The sequence below is a fragment of the Mytilus trossulus genome, chromosome 10, assembly GCF_036588685.1.
Source record: "Mytilus trossulus isolate FHL-02 chromosome 10, PNRI_Mtr1.1.1.hap1, whole genome shotgun sequence".
NCBI classification, from domain to species: domain Eukaryota; kingdom Metazoa; phylum Mollusca; class Bivalvia; order Mytilida; family Mytilidae; genus Mytilus; species Mytilus trossulus.
The window spans coordinates 57,146,308-57,168,625 of NC_086382.1; the positions used below are offsets into that span (position 1 = coordinate 57,146,308).

The 22,318-nt window shown below is 34.0% G+C and overlaps 1 protein-coding gene across 1 annotated transcript; it reads left to right on the plus strand.

The window, feature by feature from the left end:
* The first annotated feature begins 2,615 nt into the window (after window positions 1-2,615).
* Window positions 2,616-5,514, plus strand: LOC134688023 (GTPase IMAP family member 9-like). Its single transcript, XM_063548489.1, has 3 exons — window positions 2,616-2,703; window positions 3,251-3,418; window positions 4,247-5,514. Exons 1-3 carry the CDS (start codon window positions 2,616-2,618, stop codon window positions 5,512-5,514), a joined length of 1,524 nt encoding a protein of 507 aa, XP_063404559.1.
* The last annotated feature ends 16,804 nt before the right edge of the window (window positions 5,515-22,318 follow it).

Genomic DNA, 22,318 nt, shown 5'->3' on the forward strand with positions numbered 1-22,318 from the left:
ATAGATAGATAGATAGATAGATAGATAGATAGATGTATGATCCTGGGATACAGTGATCAACTAACTTATCTGTTGGATCCTGGGCTACAGCGATCCACAAAATGTACTTTATCACTAAAATATAGACAACTGTACCTGTAGTTTATCACACGCAGCGAAGTTGCCATACACATTTTTCACTTTTTAACGATCAAATGTTTCTATACATCCAACATCTAACTGACTACAATTATTGACATTACATGGCAAATCATCAATAGAGAAGAATTTTTCATACTGGAACTACTAGTAAATACATGTACCTGAAAATAAAAAGAACAAAAGAGCAGTACCCAAACAAAAATACATGGTTTAACTATATATATGTCTCTTTAGATAATTCCTGCAGTATGCTTGAAAAATTATTTGATACTTTAGTTGTTCCAATAACTCTTTATGGAAGTGAAGTTTGGGGTGTAAGCCAAGTGTTCAAAGATTCAGATCCATTTGAACATTTACATATTAAATTTATTAAAGAAATTTTAGGTGTACAGTGCAAAACAACAAATGTAGCCTGTTTAACTGAGACAAACAGAATCCCTTTGTACTTTAAAATTCAGCTTTCAGCTATAAAATTTCTAAACCATATTGTAAACTCGTCTAACACTTTATTCCATAAAATATATAATAATGTAGAGAAAACAAGTAAATGGGTTAACATTGTAAAAGACTGGTTAAATAAATTAGGTTATGGTCATCTCACTTTTGATACTTTTAATTTAAAATATCACATAAATAGTATCCAACAAAGAATCTATGACCAGGCTTATCAAATTATAAATTGTTCTATCAATAAATGTGAAAAATTAAATTTCTTTTGTCATACTAAAAGAATTAGAAAAAGGCCCCCATATATTAATATATGTAAATTCAAAACTGACCGATCAGTTTTCAGTAAATTTAAACTAAGTGCACATTCCCTAGCAATTGAAAGAGGGCGTTATACCAACATTGAAAGAAGTAAACGCATTTGCTTATCCTGTAACAGACAAGAAATTGAGGATGAATACCATTTCTTCTCAATCTGTCCATGCTATACATCATTAAGGGATACCTATATACAAAATATTAATAAAAATCTTAATTTCAATTTTATCAAATTGCAGTCCACTATAACACTTAAGCATTTGACTGTACTTTTAAATACCAGTCTACCAGTCATTATAAAAATCACCATAAAGTATATTAATGATTATCTTTTATTAAGAACATCTGTATAACTTGTATATCTTTTAATATGCATTGCGAACCTAATTTTTGTTTGTGTTCTTTTTTCAATTGTTCATGAACATTAATAATGTGTTAACTTTTGAAATTTTCTTCTTTGCTGTGAATACCACTGTCACTCTAATATAATTGTAATCAATTTAACTATTGTAAGTTTATTGTCTTAATTTTGTATGCCATAACCATTTAATGTAAATGTGTTTGTGCGAATAAAATATTGTCTATTGTCTATTGTCTATAGTGGAGGGAGGGTGGGTATTTTCAAAATACTTCTCTCTGTAAATATACACGTCTGCTCCCTTGCAGCTCAAAGTAAAAAAGAACGCTAAGGTCAAATTGACGTCACCACTATACATCTTAACGATTACATATGAATTTATAAAGGAAAGCACTGCAACGGACGAGATTAAAACTTTCCACTAGAATAACCGAATTTATGTATATTACATAAATTCTATTATTTAATTTATATACCTGACATTTGAGGGATATTTTTTTCTTTCAAGAAAAAAATGCCAGATTGCTGATATATCACTACAAACTGCTCAGAGTCTGAATTGACCAGTTTTTGTGCTCGACCAGTAAAATCGAGCACACATTTTACTCGAATAGTCTCGACATTGTCTCGACTGTACTTAACTGTACTTAAGTGTACTCGACTAGGTCTCGACTTTACTTAATCAGTCTGATTCAGAACTTGATGATCTGTGTGTAGTCTGAAATGGTCTTGACCAAGGCTCGACCTGTTTTGACTAGTCTCGACCTGTCTCGACTAATCTCGACTCAGTCTCAACCAGTCTCGACCTGTCTCGACTAGTCTTGACCTTCAAATTTAGTTTTGACTGGTGTAAATATGCCCATCTGACTAAATTAAATATTGATCTTACAAAATTCAAGCTTATTAGGTAGTTTGATTTATTGCTGTGAAATGAAAGAATTTCATTTTACATTAGGGAAAAATAAAAATTATTATATATAAATTCAGATAGGCATCTCTAATTTTTTTTATAACTTTTTCAAAATCAACTTGGATTTTCATCAAACTATGCAGCTATCTTAGATATATATTAACTATGTCAGAGCTATTTCATTCCATCCATTGAAATGATGATTACCTATGTTTAACATTTAGTTCATTATAAAAAGTGAACTCTTATTTAGGTTTGAATATTACAATTGGAAAGGATCATTTTGTAAGGTCACTCGAAAGTGTGAATATGATCTAAATTGGTCAGACAATACTTGGTCATGTTTTATGAAAATTTAAGCCCTCGGCTTTGCCTTGGGCTTAAATCTTCATAAAACATGACTAAGTATAGTCTAACCTACAAATAGTCTTTTCCGTATAAATGATTCTTAGTTTTATAGTGAATTTGATATTCCCGCCAATGTTACAGAACAAAGGGAAGCATGCAAAACAAAGAAACTCAGGCTGGGGTGATCTGGTAATGGGGATCCGGCTCAGGTCACCCTTGGTAGAACAAAGGAGCTGGGATGCAAGATAAATATACAATATTAGGTCAATGTCAGAAAAATATAAACTTTTTTGTATAAGGCTGAGAAACAGGGGAAGCGCGAGATTCTACCGAAAAGAAAAATTGTATCAATGATTTATTTAGGCATTTTAAAATTTGAAACAACAATATAAAAGTGGAACCAACGACTTATATGATTTTAAGTATGCTTGATTTGATCACCTTGTACTTTCACGATTTGACTGTGGATTTTCTACAGCAGTTTGTTCAAATTTCAGGTAAACAGCGTGGTTTTTTAAAAACAAATTGCAACTTGGTCAGAATTTAAAATAAGTTTCAATAGGTGGAGACCAATACTAACAGTCAAGTCACAGTAATATTAATAGATAGAAAGAATTTGTATCAGAAAAATTGATAAGCAAGACACGATCTACAAATAAGACTAAATCAGAAAAATAGAACATTTCCGCGCAGGACAAAATAAATCATTTTGATTGTCTTTATTTCAGAAATCAGCCCATTGTCCGATTGGACGTGTCAGCAGTGCACCTTGGTGAATAACGGTCATTCTAATTGTTGCGAAGCTTGTGACACTTTAAACAGTAACGCAGATATAGCATTAGGAAACCGTTTCAGCTACACAGAAACACAAACAAACAACAGGACTAATCAAGCAGGTATTTTGTATCTATGAAAATTCGACTGGTAGGATGGAAATGTGTATTGATGTTTAAGTTTTCCCGTGACTTTTGTCGTGGTTCAATTAACTTCAAAGACGACTTTCTAAATCATTGGTAGTGAATAAATGTATATATAAATGATGATTTTCATTTTATTGAGCTATAACATCACATTCAATTTAGCCAAGGAGGTATGGTAGATACATCTTCTAACATAATGCTGAAATCAGGGAATCACTGAGGCATGACTGGAGCGGGCCCCTCTCAGGCAGTAAATGATTTTTTGTGGATCGAATCAGTCAATCAAGTGATATACATTTGTTTCACTTTCAATGTTGACATTCTTGTCCTTAAAATAACTTTGCACATACAATTCGCGTGTTATCCATATATATCAAAGGGGTTAAATTGAACTGCACATGATTACAGATTCGAATTATTCACTTGCACGTCATTGATTCTTCGCTTATTTTGACAAAATTGAATCATACTGGCTGCTAAAAAGCGAAAAATTATTTCACTATTTCACTTTCATTAATGATTGAACAAAAAAAATCATATATTACATATACCTAATGCGCTCGAAAATTGGTAGCGTTAACATTATTTTAACATGTTCCTTAAAATCAAATCATGAAATTAATTAAAATGAGCTGTATTTGTGATAGGTCAGAAAGTCTTTATTCAACTGTCAGCATATATTTAGATTTTGTTACTTAGTTTCATATATTTTGATTTATTAAACTAAATAATTGTCAAATCTAGCTTTTAATTTACTATATAACATTGATAAACAGTATAAATTTATCATTTGTAACATTTTAGATTCAAGACATACAGACTTTGAAGCAAGTAATGAAATACGTATAGTCCTAATTGGAAGAACAGGATCTGGAAAAAGCGCCACTGGAAATACACTTACTGGTAAAAAGAAGTTCCAATCCATGGTTTCTGCATCCTCAATAACTAGCAAGTGCAAGCGGGGAGAGTCTATACGAAATGGGAAGAAAATTGTAGTTATTGATACACCCGGACTTTTTGATACTGGAATGACTAACAAAAATGTTACCAAGGAAATAGTTAAATGCATTGGGATGACGTCTCCAGGTCCACACGCTATGGTACTAGTTGTTGGTATTGGTAGATTTACGAAAGAAGAACAAGACACGGTCAGCCATTTTGTCGATAATTTTGGAGAGGGAATGTTGCGTTATATGATAGTTCTATTCACCAGGAAAGACGAACTCTCAAAACAAGGTCAGGACTTCAATTCATATGTCCGAAGTGTTCCCAAAGAACTGAAATCAATTCTTCAACAGTGTGAAAATCGATGCATTGCTTTCAATAACGACGAGAAAGGCATTGCTTCAAACGAAAAGCAGGTTGCAGACTTCTTTTACATGGTTGAAAGTATGCTCGTTAATAATGGTGGAGCCTGTTATACCAATGAAATATATCAAGAAGCCGAACGTACAATACAACGGAGGATGCGTGAACAGCGTGAACAGCTAGAAGAAAAGAAAAACATGGAAAAAGAACAGATAAAGAAGGAAATAACATATAAGTATGAACAAAAATTAAAAAAAGAAAAGTCCGAAAAAAGCAGGATCGAGGAGGAGCTGAAATCCAAGGAAAAAATGGAAAAGAAATTAGGAGAAGAAAAGCGGTTATGTGATAATGAGATAGACGAATTGAATCAAAAGCTACAGAGAATGACGACAGGTGGAGCTGATGCCGTTGAAGAGAGACGACACCAGGAGAAAAGGTTGGATACATTACAACAACAGGTAAATTCGTCTGAAATGTCGGGACAGAAAATAGAAAAGGAGCGGTTAGAAAGAAAACTGGATGAGATAAATCGTAATCATCAAAAGGAGTTAGATGCAAAAGATCGAGAAACAGAGCGAGCGTTTAAAATAAAGGATATAGAATATGAAGTACAAATGAATACGGACAAACTCAGAGAAATACAAAGGGATAATGTAGAAGATGAAAAAGCTGGAGCTGTGTCTGATATTATTGGAGGTTTCAAGAAAATAGGTTCAGGCGTTGTTAAAGCTGGAAAGAATTTTTTAAGCTTCCTTGGATTCTAATTTGCTTTTCATATTGCTGTTCAAAGAATTGTTTTATAGGTTTTTGTTAAATCAACATCATTTCGTAGGATAATTTTTTTTATAGGTTGTATGTAGTGTTAAACTATATTGGGTTATTTTCAGTTTTCTTGTTGACCATTTATGTATCATTGCTAGTAGTGCATAGTCTTAGATAATTAGAACAGATTTATTTTTATTTGTATCCATTTGATGAGTTAAGCCTTTTTCAACTGATTTTTATAGTTCGTTCTTATGTTGTACTGTTATACCACTGTTCCAGGTTAGGGGAGGGTTGGGATCCCGCTAACTTGATTAACTCCGCCACATTCTGTATGTGTACTCCTGTTCCAAGACATGAACTTGTAATTCCGTGGTTGTCGTTTGTTTATATGTTACATATTCTCATTCATTACAAATATTTACAAATGATCGGTTTGCTATAAAGACGAATATGTAACTTGCTTTTTCTTTTCGTTTTGTAATCAGAGATCAACATTTCAATTAGATTGATAAAGACAGTTTAATCGCTTTCAGTTTTTATTGACTCGCCTTTACAGAGTCAAAAGGCAGGACATATGTACGATGTTTCAGGCGGCGGCGGCGACATCAATAATGGTATAAGTTTGTGATTAAAGAACCTTAGTGAGCGCGCTCACATACCCCACGTCCCCACATTGTCACAGGGGAAATAAAATAACGGTAAGAAAAAAAATTGAATCATAACTTCCTGTCGCTATGAACATCTACGTAGTGTGTCCGTATTATCTACAAAGTTTTCATGAATTCTGTTGTGTGGTTTCAGATGAGTTGCGATGACAAACTGTTGCAGAAGTATATTGAAGCAAATAAGTTCAAAGGGGCGTAAATCTAGAAAAAAATGAATCATAATTTCCTGTCGATATGCACATCTACGTAGTATGTCCTTAGTATCTACAGAGGTTTCGTGAAATTCTGTTATGTGGTTTCAGAGGAAATGCGATGACAAACTGTTGCAGTAGTATATTGACGCAAATAAGTTCAGAGGGGCTTAACTTCTAGAAAAAAAATTGAATCGTAATTTCCTGTCGATATGCACATCTACGTAGTATGTCCTTAGTATCTACAAAGATTCATGAAATTCTGTTGTGTGGTTTCAGAAGAGATGCGATGACAAACTGTTGCAACTAGTAGTATATTAAAGCAAATAATTTCATGAACTAGAAAAAAATATGGAATCGTAATTTCCTGTCGATATGCACATCTTCATAGTATGTCCTTGTTATCTATAGAGGTTTCATGAAGTTCTGTTGTGTGGTTTGAGAGGAGTTGCGATGACATGAAACAGGACTGACGGACGAACGGACGGGTCAAAAACATTATACCCTCCGCAACTTCGTTAAGTCCAGTTTATGGGGAACCACTTGTGGTAGTTCAATGATATTAGGTATATGCAGTTGTATTAGCATTGGCACATCTTTTATCCACGGAGATTATTTCGCCCTGCCTATTCAATCATGGTCTATTGAATTTGCTCCGCACCCACTTTGAAAATTTTGCTTAGTTGACACGTATAAGTTTGTGATTAGGTCAGTTTAAATGATAAGTAAAAGATATTGTTTAAACATATTTAATTATTATAGTGAATTGGGAAACAAGTTATTGCAACTTATATTAATCCCTTTCCACTTTGCGGATGCCAGTGCTGCCTTGTAGCGGCATGACCTGCTCGTTTTGAAGTCTACAAGGCTGTCTTTTACGTGCAAGAGATGTCTCTCTCTCTCTCTCTCTCTCTCTCTCTCTCTCTTAACACGGGTCAGCCATTTTTTGTCCCCTTCCGACGGACAATCATCGTTTCCTCAAAACCATACTCGCAAATGGTGTCAAGGGAGAGCCGAAAATTCAGTCCCTGAAGTTTACTCCCCGGATCAGGGATCGAACCATGCACCTTTGTGGATATTGGTATGCAAATTTGTGGATATAATATGCAAATTAATTGGCATTAGTTAGTCTCGTTTCTATGGAGATTTTATAGCCGCCACCACTCATCATGGTTCGTTTGATTTGAAACTGTTACATAGTTTACAAGTTAACGTTTGTGTTTATATAAAAAAGATGATGTGGTACGATTGCCAAGTTTGTTTAAAGGGAATGATTCATAAGTCAATGATATTTGGTATGCAGTTGTATAAGCAATGGCACAATTCATTATCAGGGTGATTGTTAAGCCATGTTATGTCAGTCATGGTTCATTGACTTTGAATATTTGCATAAAATTGAGAATGGAAATGGGGAATGTGCCAAAGAGACAACAATCCGACCATAGAGCAGACAACAGCAGAAGGTCATCATGCAACAGGTCTTCAATGCAGCGAGAAATTCCCGCACCCGGGGGCATCCTTCAGCTGGCCCCTAAACAAATATATATATACTAGTTCAGCGATAATGAACGCCATACTAAACTCCAAATTGTACACAAGAAAGTTAAAACTATTACTTTTTTTTAAATTCAGCATTTGCATTATCAAAATAACAAAACGGCGATACATTTCTCTGTGTTGACAGTTTATTCATACCAGAATAAAGAAAATGTTTGCTGGTTTTATTTGTTACTGATAAAAATGATTAAAATCTTAGTAATCTTATAATCTGATATCGATGCTGCTGTAAATAAAAAATGAAAGAATAACGGGTGTATACAGTGAAATGCAGTCAAGTTTAGCATTTGATAGTTCATTGATAACATTCTGGCGTATCACAAACAATTAAATTAACTTGTAACGTCTATTTCATTGGCCGAAAGATTCAAATACAACAACAATATGCATGTGATTTGACACAGGTGACCGACAATGGAATGTACTATGTTACTATATGGAACGCCGACACTGTCTTATTATGACATTTCTCATTATATGATGTTCATTTGACATTATCTGATGTCATTTTACCCTTATGTGATGTGAACTTGTCCTTAAATGATGTACACTTGTCATTATATGATGTGAAGTTGTCCTTATATGCTGTCCAAACACATTTATATGAGGTGCAAACATCTTTATATCATGTCCACAATTCATTATATGACGTGCTTTCTCCCAGTCGGAAACCCGGTTGAAATAGAACAAAAGAATCGAAGCTCTTTGTTAGAGAAGGCGATAAATGTGTACTGTCATGTTTACTGTAGTGACAAAAAATTTAAAAGTTAATAGAAACAATCAAAATTACAATTTTCTTCTCAATAACGAAGTGTTTTATTTCAAAAACACCATTTGGATAAGTTTTCAATTTATCTAGTGCATAGTTAAGCAGAACAATTAAATATCAGGTCGACAACATGGGTATCTTTCAAGTTGGATGTAGAAAATGCATATCTTCCGACCGATTTCTTTAAAAAAATTACCACAAACGGAAAACATACCAATCTAATAGTTCAGTAATTTTCGTGTCTGTCCTTCTATTATGTGACTCAAGAAAAAATTACAAAAATAGGTAACAATAGTATCGAAAAGAGAAAATCGAGTGCACCTCTTTATGTTAGGGCGTGTTTGAGTTGAATATTTTGTCTTGACATCGTACAAAGCAAGAATATTTCATACATCGTCTCGCTTCAGATTCTATCAATATTATATATCAAAGCTACAGGTTGACTTTATAACTTAAAGAAATCACAGTACGAAAAGATGAAATATATGGGTCAAGTGAAATACCTATCTAATGAATCACAAAAACAGAGTAGGTGTGTTCGAATAGCTATTTTTTTTACTAAACGTACTTGACGACAGTCTTTCAAGTTGGATGATGAAAATGCATATCTTCGAAAAATTATATTTTTTTGTGTGTGATAACTAGGGTTTAAAGTCATCAACCACTAAAAAAATCTAGTCTGCCCTTCCACGAAATATTTAATTAGAATTTTTTTAAATGTTTATGAATTTTCGAAAATTCCACCTGACATCCGATCAGACAATAGTTTTACGTTGAAACAATGCAGACAAGATCATTAACTGATGATCATTAGCGAATTGATACATTTGTCTTTTGAAATGCAACTTACATATAAGGATCGTACTGGTGCAATGTGGATAAATTTATCGGTTTCCAAGAGCAAAATTGGTAACGCGTCATCCCTACAATGACCTGGCGTAATGGGGAGATACTTTTGACGAAGTAGGATCCTGACTGCTCCATTATGGTATGTGATTGAGTCCTTATATTATGTGATGCTTTTCTTATTATTTGATTTAGAAACGGCATTATGTGATGTGCAATCTCCTTTATACGATATGCAATCACCTTTATATGATGGTAATGTGACATTATCTGATGTGCAAATTATATTATATGATGTGCAAATTATCTTACTTGATGTGCAAATGGATTTATATGATGTGCAAATTATCTCATATTGTGTACAGATGTCTTAATAGTATGTGCAAACTTCTTTATATGATGTGAACGTATCCTTATGTTATGTGCTAACATCGTTATATGATGTGGTATAAAGGTCATTATATTATGACAATGTAACATCATAGGGTGTGGTTCGGTTTACATCTTTATATGGTGTCCTGATGGTCAATGAACATGATTACGATTAAAGCGATTACTCACTACGTGACGTCAGAACTGATTCAGATCTGCTTCTGCGGAGTAACAATTAATCAGGCTCAATTTTTAGCTGTTTTTTTTGGAAAATGGTTGAGATTTAAAAAGAGATATACCTTGGCATGTTAGCACTTCGTTTTAAAATGTAAAAAATCACATCTGATACTGTTGGAAAAATGTTAAAATATATGAATTGCAACGTTTTGTTTTAATCGACTGATCTAAAATGATAGAGACATACGGAGTCTGCAATAATGAACATACGGTTAAAATTATCAAATTTAAGAAATAATTCTTTTATTTCATGCCCTATGCATCATTTTAGCAGGGGAGGGCATTGTATTTGTCTATCTATGTACACCATAAAAAAAGTTCTATAAGAAGTTAATACACGAATTTCTAGTATGTACATTAATGTAAATTTTGCCTTGCTGATTATTTTAGCTGTTCGAGTTTCTCTTTATAAATTCTCAAGATAGACACAAACGAATGGGAAAAAAATCAGACTTTGATAGGGTAATTGCTCATATAAGGGACCAGTCATTTGTAACCCAAAAAAGGGACATAGGAAGAAATAAAAGGGGCCTTTAATTTCATCATTTTTTTTAATGGAAAGGTGCATTCAATTTTATATAGTTATAGATTTGCGGTATAATGTTATGGCGATGTCTTCAAAATCCGTAGGCATCAATTTTTACGCCTCGTACCGCTCGCCTCAATTGTTAAAACCTGAATCCTTATTTTCAATAATTTCACTAGCAGAAATTTTTTCATCTGAAGCTAATAACGAATGTTTGTTATTACGTACAAAAGTATTGAAAATGTGTGTATGTACCTTTGTGTGTAATTGTCAGGTGGTGGCTTTTTTGGGGGGAAGAGGGGGGGGTTGAAAGTTGTAGGTCTTTGAAAAAAAAGGTATTTATTGACTGTTTTTAACTTCTTAAAGGTGTAGACATGAAAACAAATTAAGAGAAATTCCACTGTTTCCTCACACATCCCCACCCCAATGAAAGAAAATTACCATAACTATAACTTATTTATTCATTTTCACATTCCGATGTATTGTTACCAAAGAGATTTTTCCTTTACCTACGTAGCTTTCGTTTTTGACTGGTAACCGATTTTTAAATACGGACATTATAGAGTACAAAATAATATTCCTTATCGCTTGTTTTAAATTTATTTCTTCAATGAATACTCATAAAAATATTGTTTTTAAATCACAGATTAATAATATATAATTTGTATCACTACAATATAATAGTTATTACGGTGAGGTAGAATTCCAGATCATTTATTCATCATCCACCTACGAAATTATCTCAGAAAAAATATATATCTCTGTACATTAACATTACTTTCAGGTACAGATATGATTTTTTTCTGAGACAAGCGCTTGTGACCATCCACAACTTGTGAAGAATTTGCGGTCATCCGATGATCAGTACTTCACTGCTCTCATTATATCTGTTCTTGTCTATACCAGTTTTCAAGAAAAGGTTTCTCTATAGATATGTTATCAAGATAATAGCCCATAAAACAACAAAACTCTGAAGAGCCAAAATTGCTCAAAAAGGACCTTTACTATATATAGATACTCAGACACATTGCACTTTTTTTTTTAAATCTATTATTATAGTTCCAGGATAAACGCAAAATATTAAAAGCCGATGCTGTAAATCTTCACTTTGAAAAATTCAAAACACAACTCTCTATCTGTAAGAGAACAACAGGTCTCAATAAACAATAAATAAATGCAGTGTTTAAGTTCATTTAGACACCAATCTGATTAGATTACAGGTATTGTGTGTTCAAGCTTTGCTTACGCCGATCTGAAAACGCTCAATTCAAGATCATTGGGATTCTCTGGTTTTGTCGGATTGATCCACACCTTCAAAAAATATGAAGGCTGAAATTTCATTGGCTGATGTAATATTAACCAGGACAGAAAGTGAAACGAAGTGTTGTCAGATCCTTGTAACCAAAGCTTAGACAGATGATCTGTACATTATATATTAATCATTTGTTAGACACGGACTGTAGTGTGGGTAGGAGCACGTGTATTTCCTTGATGGACTTTAAGAAAAAGAAAAAAAAGAACATGGTTATTTTTTTTTTAATTTCATTATTTTTTTATTTCCCCCTGATTTTGAATGGAAACAAACTATTTCGCTTCCCTTCTGAAAATATAAAATCTCTTTCAAGAAATTTGGAATCAAACATTTACCAAAAATGTTACCCCTTCCCCCCACCAAAAAATGAGCGGCTTCCCACAAAACCTTTAATATTGCGGGTTACTGCATGTGTCGGTGCATTCGTGGTAGCATGTTCGCATAGAGTGGGAGAGGTCATGGGTTCGACCCCCGGCCGGGTCAAATCTAAAGACTTTCAAATTGATATTTGCTGCTTCCCTTCTAAGCACGCGAAATTAAGGAATAAAAGCAAAAGCTGGAAAACTCATATCTTAATTGACCAGAATTATCAGTTTTCCATACGAAGGTCGGGTGGTCTCTCTGGGAACTTCGGCTTCCTCCACCGATATAAACTCACCACCACGAAATAGCACGAAAGTGTTGAAAGTGGCATTAAATAATAATTAATCAATCAACAAATTAATCAATGATCATACATACCGGTATAATTATGGCCTCTAAATCTATATCTTTATTCTCATAAAGTCAACTAGAACACACCCGCGAAATCGCGGGCATATACAGCTTGTAAACTGTTGTAGGATAAATTTCTGTAAAAGATATCACAGTGTGGGAACGGAACTGTACGGTTTTCTAATATTTTGGTCATTCGGGAGACTGTCAAGCGGTGCTCCGACATTCGAAAAATAACAAGTTGCTTGATGGAAACTTTGACGAACTCTTATGTTCCTATATAACGTTTCTGCTTCAAGTTTTGATACCTAAAACATTCTTTATGTAAATATGAACCAATAAAATAATAAGAAAGATATATGCATCAAAACGTTTTCCTTAAAACGGTGGAGCTCCGTGTAAAACAATCAAAATGGTCACACAACAGCGATCAAAAATGTCAAATGAACATCGAAAAATCATTGTTTGCTACCTGGATTTTCACATGTACCTTTCTGATATATAGTCTTACCTGTCTGAAAGTTTCAAAGCCATTGTCCCAGTAGAAATCCAATTCATTTTCTCCATGTCGGATATTTTTATTGACTGTACAATCGCTCGCAAGTTGACTGTAATATCACTCGGAGCCTTCCTGTAAATCACTTGGAGCTTTCCTGTAGAATTGCTTGGTCAAATTTATTAAATACATTGCATATGCATTGTATTGGTTGTGTATTGCTGTCCTATTTGTTCATCTATGGTATTTGAAGTGAAAATAAGCACAAAACCAGTCATTTTGACAATCAAGATTCTATCAAGGAACCCTATTAAGGTGACTATATCAGAGACAAAAACAAAACGTGTACACTACACATAAAAAAGAAGATGTGGTATGATTGCCAAAGAGACAACTTTCCACAAGAGACCAAAATGACACAGAAATTACCAACTATAGGCCACCGTACGGTCGTCAACAATGAATTAAGCCCATACCGCATAGTCATCTTTAAAATGTCCCGAAATAACAATGGAAAACGACTTCGGAAAACTAACGGCTTATTTATGTACAAAAAATGAACGAAAAACAAATATGTAACACATAAACAAACAACCACTGAATAAGTATACAAGACAAAAAGAAAAGGACAGTATAAAATATGTAAAGAATCTAATCTTAAATAAAAATGAAAATAATCCTCGTACAAAATAAATATTTATATATACCGAAAAGATTCTCTGGAAAGTTAATTGGCATATTTTGAATTTTACTTTATATATTATTCACCAGCAATTTTAGAAAAATAATACATACATATTTGAACAATACAGCAAAGAATTTTTCAGCACAGGATCGGGATATTGTAACTTGATATGTACCATAGTTTGTTTGAAAAAGTGTGAGGGAATCGACACATACACCACAGTTCCATATCGACCTTCTGATTGGTTTACCAGAAGATTGAAAATGGTCATGTGGTGTATGTTAGATACCTCACACTTTTAGCAAGAAACTACATTGTAACTTATTTTCTTTCCTGTGATATCAGTTGAGAACTTTGACACATGTCATTTACCAAATAAAAAAGTGATTGGCTATATGTGTAGATACACCATAGGATGAACTAAATTTCAAAGCAAAGCTTTATCGTGAAATTTAGTCTCTCTTATGGTGTATCTTAACACTTTTTAATTTGGTATAACAAGGAATTCGAATGTGGAATTGTGGTAGCTAACCACTGACCCAAGAAAAGACACGTTTATGTCAATAAACATGATATTAAAATAGAAGATGTGGTATAATTACAAATGAGATGTCTGTTTATTACAAGCTATACATGTAGCTACTGGTAGAAAAAGCTCCAGTAAAATTAAATTTTATCAAGGATGGGAGAGGACTTGTTATCTGAAAGACAGAGAAAACACAAAATTCTTCAACCTTTTTTTTTATATCAATGTAACGATTCAGGAACTTTTTAATATTCCCAACTATATCATCCGACAAACGAACGAAACAGTTGTTTTTATTTAGGGAAAACAACATTTTATCAAACCACATTTATATTTTCAACATAAAAATAAGGAGATATGATATGATTGTCAAAGTTAAAAAATAAATGGATTTAAGCAATTATAGTCGGCTATAAAAATTCCAGAAAAGAAAAATAAGAATCAATACCTTTCGAATTTAACTGACGGCCTAATTCATAATAAAACAATTTACGAAAAACATATATGACAGACACGAACCAACGACAACCACTGAACTACGAGCTCTTGGCTTAAAACCGGTACATAAAGAATTTGGCAAGGGTAAAAATGTTTGTGTGCACTCATTTCTCCCCAAAACTATCACAGCACAAGACCAAACTATAAAAATCAGATGAATAATCGGATCATCATACTATCATTGACGATATCAGACCAGGTGCGGATCCCGCCTTTCTACAAAGGGGGATCCAAACCACGGAACACCATAAAAATCGGAAAAAAAATAGGCTTCAACCACCAAAAACTCCCTCTCCCCGCATACTAGATCCGCTAATGCAGGCTGCAGCCATTCAAATAAAACGTTCAAAGATCATTAACACTTTTGAGTGTGTAATTTAGGTTAAAACAAAAATCGATAACAATACCAAAAATCGTAACAGAAAAAGGAGAGAAAAATCATACCAGACATATATTGTATTGGATTGCAGTAGTTTTAATAAATATTTAGATGACAAAAGTATCATGGAAAACATAAACTGATCATGAATGTGGCAGAAGAAGTTTAGCATTATCTACTTAAGAGTTATAATTAGTCATATGCCACTAGAAATATTACAGCAAAATGCATTGACTAGCTTGCTTGCTAGCTGGACCGTGAAGTCATAAGAAGGTTAAGTAGGTTACCCTCCTTTCGGAGTAGTCTAGTTGGCCAAACGATGAAAAGAAAAGCTCCGAGTGATTGTACAGGAAGGCTCCGAGTGATATTACAGTCAACTTGCGAGCGATTGTACAGTCAATAAAAATATCTGACATGGAGAAAATGAATATATTTGGATTTCTACTGAGACAATGGCTTTGAAACTTTCAGACAGGTAAGACTATTATATATCAGAAAAGGTACATGTGAAAATCCAGGTAGCAAACATTGATTTTTCGATATTTATTTGACATTTTTTATCGCTGTTGTGTGACCATTTTGATTGTTTTACACGGAGCTCCACCGTTCTAAGGAAAACGTTTCGATGCATATATCTTTCTTATTATTTTATTGGTTCATATTTACATAAAGAATGTTTTAGCTATCAAAACTTGAAGCAGAAACGTTATATAGGAACATAAGAGTTCGTCAAAGTTTCCATCAAGCAACTTGTTATTTTTCGAATGTCGAAGCACCGCTTGACAGTCTCCCGAATGACCAAATTATTAGAAAACCGTACAGTTCCGTTCCCACACTATGGATATTATGACTGGATAATTTCATATAAGGTATCAAAAGCCCTCTCCCTTTTTCCCAAAGTCCGTTATGTGATTCCTCCTGTTAAATTCAATTATTTTCGTGTTTCAGGCCTTATACCACAATTATTCTTCCCCTTTGCTACAATGCATTTTTTGGTAAAAGTCAAATTAAATTAAAAATTTGCACCGCTTCAAACATGAAATAAATGAAACTGCTTATAGACCATTATTATTCTAAGAAAATGTGCTTCTAGGACAATCCATCAGTGCTTTTCCTTTTGAGAGCCCTATTAACAAGTCAATGCTAGGATTTGGATCTCGTATAAATGACTAACGCTCATTTGAGGGGTGGTCTGAGGGGCCTTGATCCCGAAATCCCGGGCTTAAAAACATGAAATCCGGAGGTGCATATTTTAACAAAATTCATATCCCGGCATCCCGAAATTAAAAAAAATATATTCCCGCATCCCGTTAGGACCAATCCAGAAATCCCGAGGTTGAAAACAACCGATCACGACGTCCCGAATAAGTACTGCCTCCCTCTAATCTCTAGCCTACTTTCATTTTGGCCAAATCACTACTTTCACTAACAATAAATTTGTATGCCCCATTTATGGGAATTATGTTTTCTAGTCTGTTCGTCCGTTCTTTCGTTCGTTCGTCCGTCCGTTTGTCCCGCTTCAGGTGTTTGTCGATGTAGTTTTTGATGAAGTTAGGTCCAACCAACCCGAAACTTAGTAAATATGTTCCCTATGATATGATCTTTCTAATTTTAATGCCAAATTAGAGATTTTACCCCATTTCACGGTCCACTTAACATAGTAAATGACAGTGCCGATGTGGCATCCGTATACTATGGACACATTCTTGTTTTCACATGTTTTACTTATTTCAATATATATGCAACTGGTATGACCCCTCAGATAGTAAATATTTCAGAAAAAAGTAGACAGAATACAGAGAGTCTCTATATATTATAGAAGTATAATCGTAGTTTACATGTGGATAAACGCGAAAAATAATTGTCTCTAAGGAGGTATAATAGTTGTGGTTCTTGCGATCTAAAAACCATGATATGGAGAACGCTCTGATTGGCTTATTTATTTTTCATTTTTGTAATCTATCATACGATTGGTTGTTCTTGTGCATGTTTAAAACCGGAAGTCTTATCTATGACTAAAAGTCAGTCTGATAACGGAAACAATATGCGGACACCTATTGGTGTCAGACCACCAATTATAAATCCCTATCTGTTCAACCAAATTTTACAATTTTCACAGCTTTCTAAAATTTTTACCTTAAGTTTAACTTCATAGAAACCAGGTATATCCTGAATTGTACATGTTTAAGCTTTCTACATGCCAATTTTCAGCATACCTTTAAAGCCTTCTAACAAAATAACTGACCTTTACCTAAAGGTACTCCAAACCAAAAACCTGGTTTTCTGGAAATCCAAAATTAGCATACTATGGAGCGCATTAATCCTCAAGTTTTAATGCAAACTCATAGACAAGTAAATTTGGGCTCAAAATGATCTAGATATATTTATCTTTCACCAAAAGTTTCATTTCTGCAAATTTGTTTGTTAGTTTAAGTAAACAAGGACATCAAAAGCACTATTTTGTGTCAGAGTAGGTCTACTTTTACGTTCTAAATTGGACGGAGTAATTGGTGGTCTGACCACCAATTAAAAATCCCTATCTGTTCAACCAAATTTTGCAATTTACACAGCTTTCTAAAATTTTACCTTAAGTTTAACTTCATAAAAACCAGGTATATCCTGAATTGTACATGTATCAGCTTTCTACATGCCAATTTTCACCATACCTTTAAAGCCTTCTCCCTTATGAAACTGAATTGTTTGCCGCAAACTTGCAGCAGACTTGCTGCAAGCTTGCGGCAAACAAAAAGTTTGCAGAAACACAGAAAAAATTGTTTGCAGATGTTTGCCGCTAGCTGCAAACTTCCGGCAAACATTGCTGCAAGCTTGCGGCAAGTTTTCAGAAACATCAATGTTTGCCATAAGATTGCCAGAAAGTTTAAAATAAGAAAGAATGTTTGCCGCAAGATTGCAGAAAACTTTGATCATTCAATATGTTTGCCGCAAGATTGCAGAACACTTTGACCATTCTATATGTTTGCCAGAACATTGCAGGAATTACACAATATTGACTGGGCATGCCTAGTTGGCACTTCCTGGATGCTAACAATTTGAAATTGTGGCTAGGTCATGTTGGTTGTGTTTGGAAATGCATTTCACATATAAGAGATCAAGAAGACATTTTGGTTCAATAATATGGGATAATCAGTATATGTAACTGTGTAAGTACAAATGATTCATGGAACTGCATGTTTTGATAAAATAATTAATGTAATCATCATACATAATTAAGTAAGCAACTATATATACATGTATGTGTGATTGAAAAACTTACGTTAAGCTATTATATGTTTGAATTTGTTACTGATGTACTGCACCATCATGATTATGTTTATTAAGATTAAGTTAAATTCTGTATTGCAGTTATACCTAGCTTTATACTCAATACATCTTGAGATTTTACCTTTTTCAGTTTTTAATACAGGTATATTATGTCATTTGAGAATGACTCCTGTCCCTTTTTCAAAACTCAAATGCATGTATGTATTTCCTCACATCTCATGAGTTTGCAAGAATTCTTTCAATGATTGTAAAAAGACAGGAATTGACTTTTTTAAAATGTTACTGTGTAATTTGAAAGAGAATAAATTGAATGTGTCTACACACATGACATTGGTATATGTGTAGTTCCTGCAAGTTTGCCGCAAGTTTGCCACAAAAATTTGCCGCAAGCTTGCAGCAAACAATTGCCGCAACCTTGCGGCAAATCTAATTTGCATAATTGTGACGTGTTTGCCGCAAGCTTGCAGCAAACTTCATTTGCATGGTAAAATGGTTGCGGCAAGTTTGCAGCAAACGTTTGCTGCAAGCTTGCGGCAATTTTTGCTGCAAACTTGCGGCAAATGTTTGCCGCAGGGCTTATTTTTTGGTAAGGGAGCTAACACATCAACTGACCTTCAAACAGAGGTACTCCAAAAATAACCCCTGGTTTTCTGGAAATCTTAAATTAGTATACTATGGAGCGCATTAATCCTCAATTTTAAATGCAAACTCATAGACAGTTAAATTTTGGGTGAAAATGGTCTAGATATATTTCTCTTTCACCAAAACTTTCATTTCTTGTTGGTAAGTTTAAGTAAACAAGGACATCAAAAGCACTATTTTGTGGCAGAGTAGGGCTACTTTTAAAATAAGTTCTAAATTGGAGGGAGTAATTGGTGGTCTGACACCTATTTTGTCGTTTTTCTCCAAAAATAACTCAATCTGAATAAACATAAGAATGGATGACAAATGCGACTATGCATGTTACCTAAAGAACACAGAGGCATTTATTGTGGAAGGAAGAGAAGCGACACATACAATGAGGTCTTCTCGTTTAATAGTATAGATGTATGACATCAGTAAAGAGATAACAATAATAACTTTACAATATATACGAAACAAGAGAGAGAGATTTCAAAAGTCTTTCGTCAGGAGGACAAACGCATGTGTTTATATTTTTTTAAATAAATGAACAAAGCTTCTTCAGAACTGGTTTTCGAGTACTCGACACAATATATAAAAAAAATTAAGATATATTTCTAATTCTCTTTCCAGATCTTCTGGTATAGTTCAGTTAAGTCCAGTAATATTTTTACTCACTAAGAATTTGTTTTAGTCAATCAAAAGTAAAGAAAATAATAAGAAGTTTTCTCCTTGTAGAACACCATTGTCACAAGCAAGCAAATAATCCGACTTATAATTACTTAGTCTAGAAGATGCCAGTGAAATCGCGGAATAATTAGGCAAGTGTTGAAACAAAGAGTGTGGACACAGTAATAAGGTGGACACAGTAATGATTTGGACACGGTTAATGCATTTAATTCTTTTTCTTTAAAGAGACGAAAACGAGGAACATAATGCAAAAGACGGGCATCACTCCATTCATCTCTGTTGGAAAATAGAAATATCAAATACCCTAAATTGAAAAAGTGTGGCAAAGTGTGATTTTCAGTGTTTTCCCCCCTTTTAACTAAATAACCGTATGAACTACGTAAAATCCTTTGACATTACCGAAAAGGATCAAAATGAGTACACAATGAAAAAAATCCAATCTAATCTCTTTCCATAATTGATGTGATAATCGTGTTAGGGCAGAGGAACATTGCATTAATGGGAAATTGGGATAAAATAGCTTACCAGGAAGACGGAAACTTTCAATTTTTCATCAATTGGAAATCTAAATTTGATACGGTATTAAAAGATCATCTCGAAACAGCACACAAATATATGACATACCTATCACCACAGATTCAGAACGAATTGATACAATGCTGTGAACTTGAAATAAGAGAACGAATTGTGCAAAAATGTAAAGCATCTGGCTTTTATTCCATAATGGCCGATGAAACTACAGATGTTTCCGTGACAGAGCAACTATCGCTTTGTATCAGATATGTTGATAATGACACGTATGAGGTTAGAGAGGATTTTTTAGGATTTGATGAACCTAAGGAAGTTGACGCTGAACATATCGCTAATGCAATTGTTAATAACCTAGACAAATGGGGACTACCATTGCAGAAACTGCGTGGACAAGGGTACGATGGAGCCTCTGTCATGAGTGGACATGTGTGAACGTGGAAAAAGTCGGACTAATTTATGTATTTCTTATTTCGGACATTTGGACTTGTTTCTTATATTATTTACAGTTCCTGTTTAAATCTTTCAGACAATTTCATTCTTATTCAACAGACAATGTTCTTGGATTTGCATTCTTAAAGATATTTCATATATATAACTTTTATTATCTAAAACTGTGAGAAAAACCATGCAAGGGATTTGTGTTAATTTATGTTACACAACTATTTCATTTCATTATGATTTTAATCCGTTAATGTCGTACATAGATAATTCTTTTCAATGTCTATTTTATCAGTTCTTGTCCAGGACATGTATGATAACAATGAGATTAATCCGTTTTTCAATTACGGTCTATTGTTACTTTAAAGTGTTAATCTTATGTTTGTAAAATTTGTCAACTTTATTATTATGTAATCTTAATTCTTTGGCAACCTGTAAACATTGTCATCTTTATAATGTTTCGACTGAAGTTAATTCTTCAGTCGGAGTCAGCCTTTTGAACTGACATCATCCGTTCATTAAAGTGAAAATAAAATCCATACTGAAAGTCTTCGTTTGTATTCGTTCTACCAGTCTGTGAGTTAGTTCCGCCAGTGGATTTATGTTCAATAGGCAGGGGACCAGTCTTCGGTCACTGTCATTCGTTTCGGCATCTTCGCCAGTTTCAGCAACAGAACCTGTTGCACGGTTTCAAACAATCCAGTGTCAACAACGTTGTCACACATGTATCAGGTGCACAACAGCGCATACGTGAACAATGTCCAGATGCACCCTTCGTGCACTGCAAGTCGCACAACCTTAACCTTGTGGTGACGCAAAGTTGCAAGGATGTGCGCCAGATACGGAATTTGATGTCATCAGTCGGCCAAATGACATGGTTCTTGTGTGCATCCCACAAGCGTAAAACCATCCTAAACTCATTTACAGGTAATACAAAATTAGTAGATGATATGCTTGAAGGTTTACAAAATGAAGAAGAAGATGTCGACATAAAACTTTTGAAAAAGGGAACAGATGTTTCGGTGAAGCGTTTATGCGAAACAAGGTGCCGAACCCCTCACTTCCCTTCATTTTGTTTGGTGAAATATATCAACCAAACATTTGAACAAAATTGCGTGTTCGTCTGTTTTAACTGGTGTCGGTCGTATTGTAAATTTCATCGAATAGCCCGGCGTATATCTTGTTTACAAGAAAAAATCTAAAGGGGTTATGGTCACTTAACAAACAACAAACGAGAATTTTCAAGGTTTATTTTTTACTGACAAGCCTCACATCAAATGTATCAGTTCATAGCTTTGAAACCATACTATCATTTTATGATAGACAGTTAATAGGGAGAAAAAAGCATAAAAAATGTCCTACCCTTACACTTTACAGCAACTACAAAATATACATGCCCCATGTCAGAAACCGTTTAAAAAGTGAATTTTACACTTATTTTATTTTTTTAGGGTAAAAAAGGTCCCAA

What these genes read in the sequence shown, in the direction of transcription:
- LOC134688023 (XM_063548489.1), top strand. Translation starts at nt 2,616, where the DNA reads ATGATTCTTAGTTTTATAGTGAATTTGATATTCCCGCCAATGTTACAG. An exon ending in ACAAAGAAACTCAGGCTGGG is followed by an intron (nt 2,704 to 3,250) that starts GTGATCTGGTAA and finishes TCTTTATTTCAG; the next exon opens with AAATCAGCCCATTGTCCGAT. An exon ending in CAACAGGACTAATCAAGCAG is followed by an intron (nt 3,419 to 4,246) that starts GTATTTTGTATC and finishes GTAACATTTTAG; the next exon opens with ATTCAAGACATACAGACTTT.